This window comes from Antennarius striatus, chromosome 6, assembly GCF_040054535.1.
Source record: "Antennarius striatus isolate MH-2024 chromosome 6, ASM4005453v1, whole genome shotgun sequence".
In the NCBI taxonomy this organism is placed as follows: Eukaryota; Metazoa; Chordata; class Actinopteri; order Lophiiformes; family Antennariidae; genus Antennarius; species Antennarius striatus.
Window position 1 is genome coordinate 25991256 of NC_090781.1, and position 15972 is coordinate 26007227.

The 15972-nt window shown below is 48.9% G+C and overlaps 3 protein-coding genes across 6 annotated transcripts; 2 read left to right on the top strand and 1 right to left on the bottom strand.

Moving 5' to 3' along the window:
- Positions 1-294: 294 nt before the first annotated feature.
- On the top strand, positions 295-4093 carry LOC137596927 (T-cell surface glycoprotein CD3 delta chain-like). Of its 2 annotated transcripts, XM_068317751.1 has the most exons (7): positions 295-581; positions 2367-2661; positions 2741-2764; positions 2841-3032; positions 3224-3361; positions 3712-3773; positions 3852-4092. In XM_068317751.1, the coding sequence occupies exons 1-7, from the start codon at positions 555-557 to the stop codon at positions 3900-3902; spliced, it is 789 nt and encodes a 262-aa protein (XP_068173852.1). In that variant the 5' UTR covers positions 295-554; the 3' UTR covers positions 3903-4092. The 2 variants fall into 2 exon arrangements, with proteins under 2 accessions (XP_068173852.1, XP_068173850.1); XM_068317749.1 differs by lacking the exon at positions 295-581 and having other exon boundaries at positions 2024-2661; positions 2841-2954; positions 3852-4093.
- A 591-nt stretch (positions 4094-4684) lies between these two features.
- Positions 4685-7328, bottom strand: LOC137596375 (T-cell surface glycoprotein CD3 epsilon chain-like). 2 transcript variants are annotated; one of them, XM_068316844.1, is made up of 5 exons: positions 7054-7328; positions 6778-6966; positions 6561-6704; positions 5520-5572; positions 4685-5425 (listed from the first exon to the last, which is right to left on the bottom strand). In XM_068316844.1, the coding sequence occupies exons 1-5, from the start codon at positions 7118-7120 to the stop codon at positions 5369-5371; spliced, it is 510 nt and encodes a 169-aa protein (XP_068172945.1). In that variant the 5' UTR covers positions 7121-7328; the 3' UTR covers positions 4685-5368. The 2 variants fall into 2 exon arrangements, with proteins under 2 accessions (XP_068172945.1, XP_068172944.1); XM_068316843.1 differs by having other exon boundaries at positions 6778-7328.
- A 709-nt stretch (positions 7329-8037) lies between these two features.
- LOC137596374 (myelin protein zero-like protein 2) lies at positions 8038-14290 on the top strand. Of its 2 annotated transcripts, XR_011035539.1 has the most exons (6): positions 8038-8246; positions 11364-11533; positions 11608-11818; positions 11898-12084; positions 12459-12955; positions 13052-14290. XR_011035539.1 is itself a non-coding variant. In XM_068316842.1 (5 exons), exons 1-5 carry the CDS (start codon positions 8195-8197, stop codon positions 12613-12615), a joined length of 777 nt encoding a protein of 258 aa, XP_068172943.1. In that variant the 5' UTR covers positions 8038-8194; the 3' UTR covers positions 12616-14290. The 2 variants fall into 2 exon arrangements, 1 of the variants encoding a protein (XP_068172943.1); XM_068316842.1 differs by having other exon boundaries at positions 12459-14290.
- Positions 14291-15972: the final 1682 nt, after the last annotated feature.

A 15972-nucleotide genomic window follows, 5' to 3' on the forward strand; every position in this document is an offset into this window, starting at 1 on the left:
TCATGAAATTTTAACATAGAATTTTCTACATATGAAATTCTTTATATCAAATATAAAGTGTGTAAAGTACATCAGTGTTTTATAAAACGCGTTAAATTTGCATCACATATATATATATGTGTGTGTGTGTGTGTGTATATATATATATATATATATACACACACACACATATATATATGTGACCTCCTTCAATGTCTATATATATATATATATATATACACACACACACATATATATATATGTGTGTGTGTATATATATATATTTGTGGCGATTCCAGCTGATGCCAACATCAGGAAGAAGGAACAGGAAAAGATTGAGAAGTACCAAGGGTTGAAAGAACAGCTGGAACAGATGTGGAAGGTTAAGGTTAATGTGGTCCCCGTGGTAGTAGGAGCACTTGGGGCAGTGACCCCCAAACTGGAAGAGTGGCTCCAGCAGATTCCTGGAACAACATCTGAAGCCTCAGTCCAGAAGAGCGCAGTCCTAGGAACAGCTAAGATACTGACAGAACCCTCAGACCCCCAGGGGGCTGGTAGAGGACCCGAGCTTGAGGATGACACACAGATACCACCCCACAAGGGTGAGAGGGACTTTTATATTTTTTAATATATATATATATATATACACGTGTAGCTGAATTGTTCTTCAGTCGTTATTATTAAATTTCAATGTCTAATCTCCATCTGAGGTCCTTTAAATGTCATTACTACTGTAAATACTACAGTAATGTCATTACTACTGTAAATACTACAGTAATGTCATTACTACTGTAAATACTACAGTAATGTCATTACTACTGTAAATACTACAGTAATGTCATTACTACTGTAAATACTACAGTAATGTCATTACTACTGTAAATACTACAGTAATGTCATTACTACTGTAAGTACTACAGTAATGTCATTACTACTGTAAATACTACAGTAATGTCATTACTACTGTAAATACTAAAGTAATGTCATTACTACTGTAAATACTAAAGTAATGTCATTACTACTGTAAATACTACAGTAATGTCATTACTACTGTAAATACTAAAGTAATGTCATTACTACTGTAAGTACTAAAGTAATGTCATTACTACTGTAAATACTAAAGTAATGTCATTACTACTGTAAGTACTACAGTAATGTCATTACTACTGTAAATACTACAGTAATGTCATTACTACTGTAAGTACTACAGTAATGTCATTACTACTGTAAATACTAAAGTAATGTCATTACTACTGTAAATACTAAAGTAATGTCATTACTACTGTAAATACTACAGTAATGTCATTACTACTGTAAATACTAAAGTAATGTCATTACTACTCTAAATACTACAGTAATGTCATTACTACTGTAAATACTAAAGTAATGTCATTACTACTGTAAATACTAAAGTAATGTCATTACTACTCTAAATACTACAGTAATGTCATTACTACTGTAAATACTACAGTAATGTCATTACTACTCTAAATACTACAGTAATGTCATTACTACTCTAAATACTACAGTAATGTCATTACTACTCTAAATACTACAGTAATGTCATTACTACTGTAAATACTAAAGTAATGTCATTACTACTGTAAATACTACAGTAATGTCATTACTACTGTAAATACTAAAGTAATGTCATTACTACTGTACTAAAGTAATGTCATTACTACTCTAAATACTACAGTAATGTCATTACTACTGTAAATACTACAGTAATGTCATTACTACTCTAAATACTACAGTAATGTCATTACTACTCTAAATACTACAGTAATGTCATTACTACTGTAAATACTACAGTAATGTCATTACTACTCTAAATACTACAGTAGCCTGACGCTCTGAGATGCTAACAGAGACAAATAAGGAGAGGGGGAGACAGGTGTTGGCTGCCCCCGGGGGTTTGTGGTAGAAAGAGGAACTGCAGTGTGACAGTCGGGTATGGTGAAGTGCGTCTGTTCGTATCTCTGACTGTTCGTAAGTTGAGGACAGGTTGTATAAATATTGATGAATGTTTTTGTGGATCAAGTTGATCAATGAAGAAAACTGAAGAAAAGAGAACATGTGTTTGATTTCCAGACAGAGGGGCGGAGCCAATGGGCTCTACCGCCTCTCGTCTTTATTCTATGTGGTGATCAATATGTTCGTACTGATCATTTTATCATATTGGTGATAAACTGATCAGCTGGAGGAAAACACTTCTGTTCATGTTTCTAAAAACTTTATCATGGTTCAGACGGCGTTGCGCTCGCAGGTGTGCGATCAACCCGCTTCCTGTTCGCTCAAACCGCCACACAGCTGTGGCTCCGCCTCCTGAGCGCCGCCGATTCAATTCCATCCAAAAGCTGCGGACCTGGTTTCTGGTTTCTCAGATCGTCTCGTTGAGTTTTATAGAACCATCTGGAATCGGATCGGGTCGGAACCGAGCGTCGCCATTGGCGCCACCTGCTGAGGAAAATGGCCAAAAAATGGCGGCAGGAAACGGCGTGCTTCCTGTCTCCGCCCTGAAGCACCTGCTTCCGTCTTCATCGAGACACAGAAGAGTACGGCCCCCCCCGGAGGAGAACCGCCACACGGAGCACTGCCGCGCCACGAGGACGACCGCCACCGGGACGGACGCCATGAGGACCCACATCACTTCCTGTCTGCTGCTCTGGACGCTGACAGGTGGGTTCTGATGACATCACAGCTCTAATGTCACCTGTGGAACAGACGCTGATCAAACTTGTGGCGTTTCCTCCCGCAGCCGCCGCCGTTAGCCGCGGAGACGGTAAGAGGCCCTAAACACCAACCTGATCGATCAGCGATCGGTCGATAGCTCATCAATAACCGCGTTTGACCGCTAGAGATCACCGTCAAGAGCGCCACCAACGGCGTCGACTTGAGCTGCAGCGGCGGCGTCCTCCGGTCGTCACGCGGCGACGCCGTCGGTCACCTGACCTACCGCGACGACAACTCAGGTGAGTACACCTGTGAGGCCGAGAGCGGAGGCGGGGCTTCAACGGGGGAGGGGCCAAAGATCTACGTCAAGTTCCGCAGTGAGTTCAGGAGACGGAGGGACGGGGGGGTGTTCGATTGATTATTGATCTGAAAGAGTGTGTGTGTGTGTGTGTGTGTGTGTGTGTGTGTGTGTGTGTGTGTGTGTGTGTGTGTGTGTGTGTGTGTGTGTGTGTGTGTGTGTGTGTGTGTGTGTGTGTGTGTGTGTGTGTGTGTGTGTGTGTGTGTGCAGCGTGTGAGAACTGCATACACCTGGATGTGGCGACCATCGCCGGATTGGTCGTCGGGAATGTGGTTGCCACGGTCGTGATGGGCGTGGCCGTTTACCTGATCGCCTCTCAGAACCGGCCAATCAAGTCCCACAAGAAAAGTAAAACCTGTCTACAGTTATCTAATGATCAGTTATTTATTGATTGGATATCCACAGATCAGTTATCAGTTATTGATCAACTGTTAAATCGAGCAAGAACAGTTTAAATTGATGTTTTTATCTCTGTTATTGATCTGTTTGTTAGCAGCTGGTCAGTGATCAGTTTTACCAACAGGAAGAGGAGGGGCCAATCATTTGACTTCTGTATTGATCTGCATGTTTGTTGATGGATTTCCTGATCAATCAGTGTAGATTAGCTGGACGCTAGCGCTAACCAGTTAGCTCCACAGCTATCTCTATGTAATCAATACATGTTAATGTATTAATGTAATCAATACGTCCGTCTTCAGGCTCCGACAAACAGCTGTTGGTCCTGAATGAAGGGGGCGGAGCCAACAACGAGCCCTATCAGGTGAGTTTCAGCCGGATGAGGCGTCATCATGACGTCATCACCGGGCGACGCGTTCTAACGCCGTCTTTCATCCGACAGGCGCTGCAGCCCAAACGCGACACGTACGACTTCCTGTCCGGCAAGAGATAGACAAGCCCCGCCCACAGCCGGCCCTCCCATGCTAGCTAGCTTAGCATCGATCACGCATGTTGTTTGTTAGCTTGTTGGACCTGTTGTTATTTTAGGAAGGCTAAACTGTTAGCTTTGTTTATTTGTTTACCTGTTTGTCTCTGCTGATGCTTTGCCTCTAATAAAGTTTTATTTTGACAAACAAAGCTGTTGCCGTTGACGACCATCTCCAGCTGGTTAAAGCTAACTCAGTGCTCAGCTAAGCAGCTGATGATTATTGATGATGTCACAAAAATAAAAGTTATAGATTATAAGAAGAACAACCATACACTTTCAAAATAAAAGCACATCATAATCCAATTTCACAAAAACCTTGGATGGATGATAGAATTACACACTAACCTCTTCAGTTTTTTCCTTTTTCTGACGATGAAGATTACACACACACACACACACACACACACACACACACACACACACACACACACACACACACACACACACGTATGTTGTGGAGCAGATGTGTGTGTGGGAAGGCGTTGACCTCAGATGAAGATAACCGGCAGTGGGCGTGTTTATTTTTATTGGTGGGCGGAGCTATTCTCGCTCTCGTTTCCATCATTGCTGGGAAACGTGGGGTTAAAATGAGCCGTTTCCAGAGGCGGGTCTTCATCACTCGTGATGATGATGATGATGATGATGATGATGATGAAGCTCCGGATGTGAGCGGAGGTTGTGAGGCGGCGTTGTTTCCACTCAGACACACAAACTGACAGCAGTGTGAAACAGGAAACAGGAAATAAAACATTAAAGGTAAATTTTATTTTCAAAGTAAAGCTGTTTGCCTCCGGACATTTGAGGCGCCAGGCTCCGCCTCTTTTTAAGTAAGCTGACAATTAATGCGCAAAATTCTAACATGACTCTGTTTGATAAGGAGAATTTGTCAAGTGGCCTGTGTCTCATTTCGTCACATTATGACGACAATGTGACACAGGTGACCTGGTGACATCACCTAATGACAGAAAGGAGCCACAGGTGACCTGGCGACATCACCATTTTATAGAAAAGAGACACTGGTGGCCCGGTGACATCACCAAATTATAGAAAAGAGACACCAGTGACCTGGTGACATCACCTAACGACCGAAATGAGACACAGGTGACCTGGTGACACCACTGAATGATAGAAATGAGACACAGGTGACCTAGTGACACCACTGAATGATAGAAATGAGACACAGGTGACCTGGTGACACCACCGAATGATGGAAATGAGACACAGGTGCCCCGGCGACATCATGCTTTCACTCTGATGCGTCAAACTATTTGTTCCTCTCATTTCTTCAGGTCATGAGTTCTATTTTTCTCAGACACCAGAGAATCAGAAGAAGTCCTGGTCCTGGTCCACCTCAGGTGAAGCCGCTCCACCTGGACAGGTAAAAGGATGAGAGCAGGAGGTGGAAGGTGGTCAGGCGTGGTGTAGTTCCATCACATCCCTCTCATCTTGGAGTAAATGTCCTGCGATTGGGTGTGTGGGCTCAGACCCTGAAAAGAAACAACAAAAACCCCACAAAGAGTTAAAAAGTCTTGTTCTCATTCTCATGGATTTGATTGAAAGAGATTTTGTTTCATTTTTTACCTCATAGTCAGGAGACGGGACGGGTGGAGCACGACCGCCGTTATGGACCGGAGCTGAAGACACGGAAAAAACACACCAATGAGAACACAACCGACTAATGAGAACACAACCGACTAATGAGAACACAACACACCAATGAGAACACAACACACCAATGAGAACACAACACACCAATGAGAACACAACCGACCAATGAGAACACAACACACCAATGAGAACACAACCGACCAATGAGAACACAACACACCAATGAGAACACAACCGACTAATGAGAACACAACCGACTAATGAGAACACAACACACCAATGAGAACACAACACACCAATGAGAACACAACACACCAATGAGAACACAACCGACCAATGAGAACACAACACACCAATGAGAACACAACCGACCAATGAGAACACAACACACCAATGAGAACACAACCGACCAATGAGAACACAACACACCAATGAGAACACAACCGACCAATGAGAACACAACACACCAATGAGAACACAACCGACCAATGAGAACACAACACACCAATGAGAACACAACCGACCAATGAGAACACAACACACCAATGAGAACACAACCGACTAATGAGAACACAACCGACTAATGAGAACACAACACACCAATGAGAACACAACACACCAATGAGAACACAACACACCAATGAGAACACAACCGACCAATGAGAACACAACACACCAATGAGAACACAACCGACCAATGAGAACACAACACACCAATGAGAACACAACCGACCAATGAGAACACAACACACCAATGAGAACACAACCGACCAATGAGAACACAACACACCAATGAGAACACAACCGACCAATGAGAACACAACACACCAATGAGAACACAACCGACCAATGAGAACACAACACACCAATGAGAACACAACCGACCAATGAGAACACAACACACCAATGAGAACACAACACACCAATGAGAACACAACCGACTGAGGCAACGAGGAGATGAGGAGATGAGACGAGGAGACGAGGAGATGAGGAGATGAAGAGACGACCTCTGACCTTTGGAGGGATGGCTGAATCCGGCGTCGCTCTTCCTCTTGCTGCACCTGTAGACGATCATCATCACCACCGTTGTCATGGCGACGTCCACGGTGACGATGGCCCCCAGCAGAGCGGCGTCCAGCTCATAGCAGTCGTCACACACTGGAGGTCAAGGAGCAGCCGGTGAACGGGTGACGCCGGGCGGGGTGACGATGAGCGCTGGGGGGTCACTCACCCTTCCCCTGGACGTAGAAAAAGTACTTCCTGTTGTCGAACTCGCAGCGGTAGAAGCTCCTCTCATTGGTCTGGTAGTCGATCACCAGCTGGCGTCCCATGGGGGTGTCCCCCCCCCCATGCTGCTGGAACCAGGTTCCGTCTCCAGGACAGGTCATGGTCACCTGTTTCCTCCAGAACGTCACCCCACCTGGAGACAGGAGGTCAAGGTGTGTGTGTCCACACACACACACACACACACACACACACACACACACACACACACACAGAAGCTCACCTGACTCAGCCTCAACCGGTACGAGGAAGAGGAGGATGAAGAACGCCACCGAAACGCTGCCGCTCATGATCCACGATCAGACGAGTGAAGGTACGAAAACAAGACGTCAGTTTGACACGAGACAGACACACACACACACACACACACACACACACACACACACACACACACACACACACACTCACACACCACAGGAAGTGTTTTTTCCCCCCAGTGCGACAGTGGAACCGAAGAGCTGCTGTGACTCACCTCATGTTCTGGTGTTCATCAGGTTTCTGTTAACAGTGAGCAGGAAACACACACACACACACACACACACACACACACACACACACACACACACACACACACACACACCGTTAAAGTTACCATAGAAGGGTTTGATTCGTAAGTAAATATAACAGAAATATTTATTGCAGTTTATAGAGTTAGAGTTGAAAGGTGTTAAAAACAGATCCTGACTCCGCCCCTTTTATCTTCAGTCATGATAATAAGAATAAAATAAAAATAGCATAAAATAAACTAATTATAATTAAAAATAAAACAAAATAATAATAACACTGTAATAATAATAAAAATAAATAATAAGAATGATAAAATAATAAAACTAAAGTAAAATAAAAATGAAACGCGTCGTGCTGTGGTTCTACTGGTGCAGCTCTGCCCCCTTGTGGCCTAAACCGGTGCTGAACCAGTTCGGTTGCGTCCGTCGCTCAGTGAAGAGGAGGTCACGTGGTTTGTTTCAACATCATTTATCCTTCAATAGTTCAGTGATGAGTCCACTGATGACGTATTAAACAGATGACATCACTTAAGTCACACCCTTCATTGATGAAGTGGGATCGTTTTAAGACAGACGTTATGATGACGTCACAGAGCGAAGCCACCTGTTGGGGAGCAGCGGCTCCTCCCCGCCATGATGAAGAGGAGCTGGTGATGAAGAGGGGAGAGGAGGAGGAGGAAGGGGGGGACGCTCCTCCCACCGCCCGCTCCCGGGGGCGGGGCCACAGAGGACGCGTCGGAGCGCAGCGGCGAGTCCAGACGCGTCTCCGGAGCGGCAGCGGCGGGAGCTCCGGTCCGTGTCGGTGTCCTTCTACCGGATCCTCTGACGGTGCTCACCGGCGCGCGACTCATCGGTCCAATGGGCGTCACCGGGTTCGGTCTGCTCGTCCTGACCGGACTGTTGGCTTCAGGTGAGCGGGGGGGGGGGGGCTGTGACGTCACTCAGGCTCGTGAGTGTTGGTCTCGAACGTGAAGTTCTGGAAACTTAGAAACTTTCATCCGCGCGCGAGTCCAGCGGAACGGAGGCGCGCGCGTTCACCGCAGGTCGTTAACGGTTGTCCCCCCCCCCCACCGGAGGCTCGTGCCCCCCCCCCCCCACCGGAGGCTCGTGCCCCCCCCCCCCCCCCCCACCGGAGGCTCGTGCCCCCCCCCCCCCCCCACCGGAGGCTCGTGCCCCCCCCCACCGGAGGCTCGTGCGTCACCGGGAAACAAAAACAAGAAAAGTTGTGGCCAGAGCTGTAGAACAGGAGCACAAGAGACCCGCAGTGACGTCACTCACGTGTGGGCTGTATTGTCCCCGCCCACTCACGCGCATCCCGCCCTGAGGGGACGCACCTGCTTCCGGTCGGATCCCGGGTTTGTTTATAAAACAATAACATGTAAGTAAACAAAAAAAACAAACAAAGTCACCTGACAGGTAGTGATTGGTCCAGATCGATCAGCTGTCAGGATCCTATTGGCTAACGGAAACTCACGCTAGCATGTTTAGCTGATTGTGCTCTAGCGCTATGCTAACATGCTAAATAATGATGTTAGGTTCAGGAGGAAGCTAACCTGTTGCCTCGTGCTAGCGCCCTGCTAACAGGGTCCTGGTTCTGATTGGTCGGTGATTGTTGACACGTCTTTCTCTCTCTAGGGGGGAGGTCTCTGTTGCCGTGGTAACGCCCCTGTCCGTCTTCTTCCTCCTCAGACGCGTTCTTCAGGAATGCAGACGTGTGTCGACCCGTCAGGCTTTACCGGTTTAGCTCCAACACGCTTCATCATGCGGGTCTCTGGCGGCGCCCGCCTGGGGGTGACCCCTGTGTTTACACACAGGCCCCGCCCCCCTCGCCACAGCAGTGTTTGCTTAGGAAGGCGAAGCGTTCCCCGCGTTGACATAAACTACAGTTTATGTCAACGCGGGGTCCCCCCTGAAGGGGGACTCGGACTCATCAGCCCTTTGTTTGTTTGTTTGTTTGTTTGTTTAGATAAACACTCATCTTCTTTGTTGTTTTAAACGTCTATCCGTCCATCTTCTTCTCACTTTTCCGTCTTGTGGGTCAGGCTACAGGCGAGAGGCGGGGTACACCCCGGACGTGACGCCAGCACACCGCGGTGTTTTGAACTCATTTAAACTCATTAAATTCATTTCTACGTTAAAAAAAGGAAATGCAGCTGATTGGTCGGCTCGCTGGTCATCTAATGACATCGTCAGATATTTAAAGGTTAGCCGTTAGCCCTGATGGCTAACATGCTAGCTGCCAATCAGAGGCAGAGGAGGGCGGAGCCGGTCTCAGTCAGATGTTTGTAGTTTATGTTTATGTTTATGTAACTTCCTGTTCCTGTTGACGCCTGGAGAGGAGTCAGCTGGTTAAGCCCCGCCCCCTGCTCCCTGAACCTCCTGTCCCATTGGTTCTGAGCGGTGATTCTTGTGTGGAACCGTCTTTGAGGCACTCTCAAAGTGGGGGGGTTCTTTGTTCGCGTCCCGTCTACTTCCTGTCTGCCGGGAACTCCACTTCCTGTTTCTGAGCCGTAAACCCAAACACACGCCAACCAGGAAGTGATGCCACGAAACCGACTTCCTGATCCGGATTCGTCCCGCGGCGAAGCTCCGAGAAGAACGGCGTGGTGTCGCCGTGGCAACCAGCATCATCCCAGGTCGACCACGAAGGACGGCGTTCGGACTTCACCAAGCAGAATGTCTGAAATACCAGAGCCGTTAGCGGCGCCGCAATCCCAGCATGCCTCACTGCAGCGAGAAACGGCCCAGAGGGGCCGGACATTCCTGCTTCACAAAAAACAACTCCTGGACAAGAACCTGGAGAAAGATTCCAGGAGCTGCTCCAACGGGCCCCTGGGGGTCAGACGGGTCTGGATCTGGACCTGGATCTGGACCTGGATCTGGACCTGGATCTGGATCTGGATCTGGATCTGGACCTGGACCTGGATCTGGACCTAGATCGGGATCTGGATATGGACCTGGATCTGGATCTGGATCTGGACCTGGATCTGGATCTGGATCTGGACCTGGATCTGGATCTGGATCTGGACCTGGACCTGGACCTGGGTCTGGGTCTGGATCTGGTTCTGGTTCTGGATGTGCTTCTGGTCCTGGTCCAGCCACCAGAACCAGTTGCGTTCACACCTGCATCCTGTTTGTTTTGAAATTGTCTGTATTTCCGTTGCCGTGGAGACGCTGATGTTCTCATTCTAAGCGGGGGGGCACTCAGGAACGCCGTAATTGTCCAGAAACATCGTAAACTCAGAACTTTCCATGAACACCTGAAGCTCTCACAGTTGTCGTTGTCGTTGTCACGGTAACGGGTTGGGCCTCTGGGGGTGGGCGGGGCTAGAGGGGGCGAGTGGAACCAGAACCGACTGATATCCAGACTGTCTTCAGTTTGGAAAACCCCCCACCCCCCTGTACTCGTTAGCTGGTCGTTAGCGATATAGCTGTGTCCTAATGGGACGTGACCCCCCCCGGGTGTGGTCACAGGATGTCCCGAGATAAACAAACAAACAAACAACCAGAGTCTTCTTCTGGGCGCGGCCCCAGAGCGTCACCTGATGGGCGTCGCCCCCGCCCGCTGGTGGCGCCGGCGCTGATGCTATCTGTCTATGTCTATGAACCCCACGCCCCCCCAGTTTGATCCCACGGGCCCCCAGTGGCGACCGACACCGGGGGGGGGCAACGCGTCGCATCAGAACAGGACACCGTCTGTGAAAGGGACCTGAGCAGCGCCAGAGGAGCCACGCCCACCACATTAACAAAGACACACCCACTTCATTAAACATGCAGATATGGTAGCTTACATTAGCAGGTCTGCAGCTAACATTAGCAGGTCTGCAGCTAGCGCTGAGCTAATTCTTGCTAACCTTGGTGACTTCATCACCTTCCCAGTTATCTGATTGGATAGTTTGTTGGGGGAGTTGATCCGATGACATTAGCTTAGCATCCGTGGTAGCATTCTCCACAGACACGAGCAGACGGTCCTCCTTAGCCACATGCTAGTTAGCATCCTGACCCCCCTCCCCCCGGTGTGTTGCAGGCGTGCTGCAGGCGGGGGCCATGCGGATCTACGCGGGGGGGGACGTGGAGGCGGTGAACGGGACTGATGTGCGCCTGAAGTGCACCTTCCATAGCTCCGCCCCCGTCAACCCCAACGCCATCGTGATCTCCTGGAGCTTCAGGCCGCTAAAGCCGGGCCGCGAGGAGTCGGTAAGCCCCGCCCCCCTCAGGGCCGACGCCCACCCGCAGCTCCTCCTGACCCGTCCCCTCCTCTCCCCCCTCAGGTGTTCCACTACCAGCAGCGCCCCTACCCCCCCACGGAGGGCATCTTCCGGAAGCGCGTCCAGTGGGCGGGGGACGTCCTGTCCCACGACGCCTCCATCGTCCTCCAGCAGGTCAAGTTCACCTACAACGGCACCTACACCTGCCAGGTGAAGAACCCCCCCGACGTGCACGGCGCCGTGGGGGAGGTCCGCCTCCGCGTGGTCACCACAGGTGAGCGGGGGCGACGCCCTCCGGGTGGGCGTGTCCGTCGTTTGGCGGCGTCTTCATCGTTCTTCTTCTCCTCACACAGCGTCGTTCTCGGAGCTCCTCCTCCTGGCGCTGGCGGTGGGCGGCGGCATCACGGCCGTGGTCTTCCTCCTCGTCGTCATCCTCTCCTGCAGGCGGTGCAGGAAGCGGCGCCAGCAGCGGTGGGGGCGGGACGGCGATGAGGAGGAGGCGGAGTCGCCGCGTAAAGAGAGGAAGGACCCGACGGTGTGGTAAGCGAGGAAGACTCTCTCTGGGATGAAGGCTTTCCTCCTGCTGGACCGGTGGCCCCGCCCCCTACACACACGACATTTCACCCCCAGGAGATTTAGTTGCATCACTTCCTGTTTACCGTTTCACGACTAACACGCCTCCTCTCCACCAACCAGACGCTTCCCCTGGTGTCTTCTGGGACTTCCTGTTTCCTCTGTCGGGGTTTTCAGATCCGACCAATCGGATGCCTCCCGGCCCCCGTCTGGGCCAATCGGATCTCTGTCCTCTCTAACGCGTCTGGTGTACATGCATGGCGTCATGCATGGTGTCCTGTGTCCCACTCTGACCACGCCCCCCGCATGTCTCCCCTGTCTCGTCTGTCCCTGTGTCTCAGCCACCCGCTGATGGCCGCCCACCTCTACCAATCACAGAGCTCCGTGGAGATCGACAGCTCCGACGGGATGATCTCTGACCCCAGCACGCCGTCCTCCAGCTCCTCCTCCTCCGAGGAGCCCAGCTCAGATGAAGACAGCTTCGGCTACTCTGACTGAGGGGGGGCGGGGGCGGAGTCAGACAGAGGTGCTGATGGGACGGCAGGAAGTGCGTCGGACGGATCACAATGGGGGTCTGAAGAATGGCAGGAAGCGCAGAGGCGGGTCCGAGGAGGAGGAAGACCCCGGTGGTTTCCATGGAAACAGGAAGCAGGCCCGAGCGTTGTTTACATCAGAGGTGTGTAAACATGTCAACAATCGACCAATCAGAAGCCGGACAACGACGAACAGACAGACGCCAGTGCTGAAACTGACTTTAGCATGTTAGCAAAGCGCTAGCACGAGAAGTGAGGTTAGTATTCTGCTATCAGATGATGTGTAGTCTCAGTATTACCCACAGGTATGACATCATCATTTAGCATGTTAGCAGTTGCTAGCATGTTACAGCAGTAAGCATTCTGCTATCAGATATGTGTAGTCTCAGTATTACCCACAGGTATGACATCATCATTTAGCATGTTAGCAGTTGCTAGCATGTTACAGCAGTAAGCATTCTGCTATCAGATATGTGTAGTCTCAGTAGTCTCACAGAAGTGACATCATCATTTAGCATGTTAGCAGAGTGTTAGCAGGAGACGTCAGGTTAGCATTCTGCTATCAGATGATGTGTAGTCTCAGTATTACCCACAGGTATGACATCATCATTTAGCATGTTAGCAGGGTGTTAGTACCTAAAAGATATGCCACCTTCGTTTAGCATGTTAGCAGAGTGTTAGCATGAGACCTCAGGTTAGCATTCTGCTATCAGGCTATGGTTAGTCTCAGTTTCCCCTAATAGATGTGACATCATTAAGCATATTAGCAGGGTTTTAGCATGATACAACCGTTAGCGTTGTGCTATCAGGCTATGGTTAGTTTCAGCACACCCCCATCCTAGTTGGGCGGCCCCTCCGGCCCTGGGCGAAGCCCACCTCCACCAGGTCCCGCCTCCAGAGGTCCCGCCTCCAGACGTCTGGTTTCCGGCGGCACCGCCATCAGCTGGGACTTAAAGTAGCGATGGAACGACGAACGTGGTGAGCAGAGGAGCATTTGGATGTTTGACTGAAGGGACCCTCCGTGTCGTCCTATTGGTCGCTGGAAGTCAGGGGGGGAGGAGCCTACAGATGACGTCTGACCACATTTCCAGGATGACGGCGGTCATTCCAGACTCTTTGCACGTCTTCAGAACGCTTCACCTCGTTTCTGAGCGTTTCACGTTTCAGCCCTTGGGGATCATCAGTGTTAGCATGATGCTATCTGTCCTCTGGCTAGCTGAAGTCTAGCTAGCTGTCTAAGCCCGTTTCACATCAGATGGTGAAGGAGGAAGTGATGGCGCCCAGCGGCCTCGGGCGGCGGGCGGGGCGGCGGCGTGTCCGAACCCGTCCTGATGCCCCAGATCTGAAAACCCTTTGACGGCGTTTCCTCTGCGTGTCTGTGAATGCATCACTAACACACACACACAACACACACACACACACACACACACACACACACACACACACACACACACACACACACACACACACACACACACACACACACACTCTGCTCACTGTCGTACCGACACGATTTTACTTTTATATTTCTATTTTTTTAGATACCAGAAGTATTTGACTGTATTTTTGAAGATGTCACTGTTTGTTATAGAGCTTTTATAAATAAAGATGATTCAATAAATGGCCTTCATGTCACGTGACCCTGATGTGTCTCGTTTCACGTCCCTCCAGGTGCGTTTAATGTCCACGTGTTAAACGCAGCGCTGCACTCACCTCAGTCCAGCGCCGTGTTTATGACCCGGGGAAAAGTCAGGTGTTGAGAATGAAGACGTAAAAATACAAGAAGGAATCTCATCATTATGAGAATGGAGTATGAGAAAAGACTGGAAAAAAGAACGCAGGAACACAAGTTCTATTTAGTGGAGGACATGGTTATGATGTGACTTCTCATCACTTTATTCTCATGATCTTGTTACTTTTTCGTCATAATTTCCCTTTGTTGTCATGACTTGGTTCTCAAAACTTTATTCTCATGACTTTATTCTCATATTTTCACTTTTTTCTCACTACTTTTATTCTTGTGAATTTACAATTTTATTATCAGGACTTCATTCCAATGAGTTTATTCTTATATTTTCAATTTATTCTCAGGACTTGTTCTCATGATGTTATAACATTATTTCCAGGACATTATTCTCATGACATTGTTCTCATATTTTCACTTTATTTTCATGACTTTTGTTCTTATCACTTCATTCTCATGATGTTATAACTTTAGTTTCAAGACTTTTGTTCTCATGACTTCATTCTCATGATGTTATAACTTTATTCTCATGAATTTATTCTCATGACTTTTGTTGTCATGTCTTTAATCTGATGGTTTTATAACTTTATTCTCATGACTTTTGTTCTCATGACTTTATTCTCATGGTGTTATAACTTTATTTTCCTGACTCTATTCTCATATTTTCACTGCCCCTTCCTGTCGACGGTCCCAGGTGAATTATTACATTGAGCTGTAGAGGAAGGCCTTGATAACTGACCCCCCCCCCCCATTTCACCAAATAACGAGGGCTGGAAATTATGGGATGGAGTTCTGCTTGGCTTCACAGGAAATGACTTTGACATCCCGTCGGTGATCCCGATTCTGGGATCTGTTTGTCTGAGGAGAAGAGGGCGTGTCCGTCTCTCTTCCCTGGGCGTGCCCCTCCCCCAACTGGGCGGGGCCTGGCGCTGGCCTGCGGGGGAAGGAGGAGCGCTGCATTCCTGCACAGACTCCAACACGTACAGGTGGCGGCGAGCACAAACAAACGCTCCCTGGAATGCGGCGGCGGGCAGGTTTCACACCTCAGTACTTCCTGAATCCAGCAGCGTGATGTCACCTGAAGGTGTTGCCATAGCAACCAGCCTCCTTTACTGTAGGAAAACGGGTCAGTCCCCGTCAACAGTAGAACGCTCGCTAATCTTAGCATTAACAGCTAAAATGCGCTTGTGGTCGTATACGTTAGCTCTGATAGCTGACGAGGCTATCGTTAGCTCGGGTCTGTAAAATGAACTACATTAGCTGAAGTTAGCAAGCCAGCTGTGACAGCTAACATTAGCTAACTGCTAGCATTGACCAGCATTAGTTTTAGTCATTTTTCAACTGTAATGTCTTTAACATAAATAAAATTCCCACATATCCTATGATATTTAAAACCACGCCCTCAAGGGGCGGAGCCCATATGAATCCCGCCTCTCACTGGATGCCCTCTGATGACATCATCACAGAGGAAATGCCTGTGGCAGAGCAGACAATGGGGGAGAAGCCAAATAGAAAGGACTTAACAAACTGGGAAAACAAGCCCCTCCCACTTAGTGGGAGGAGTCACGTGACTAGTGT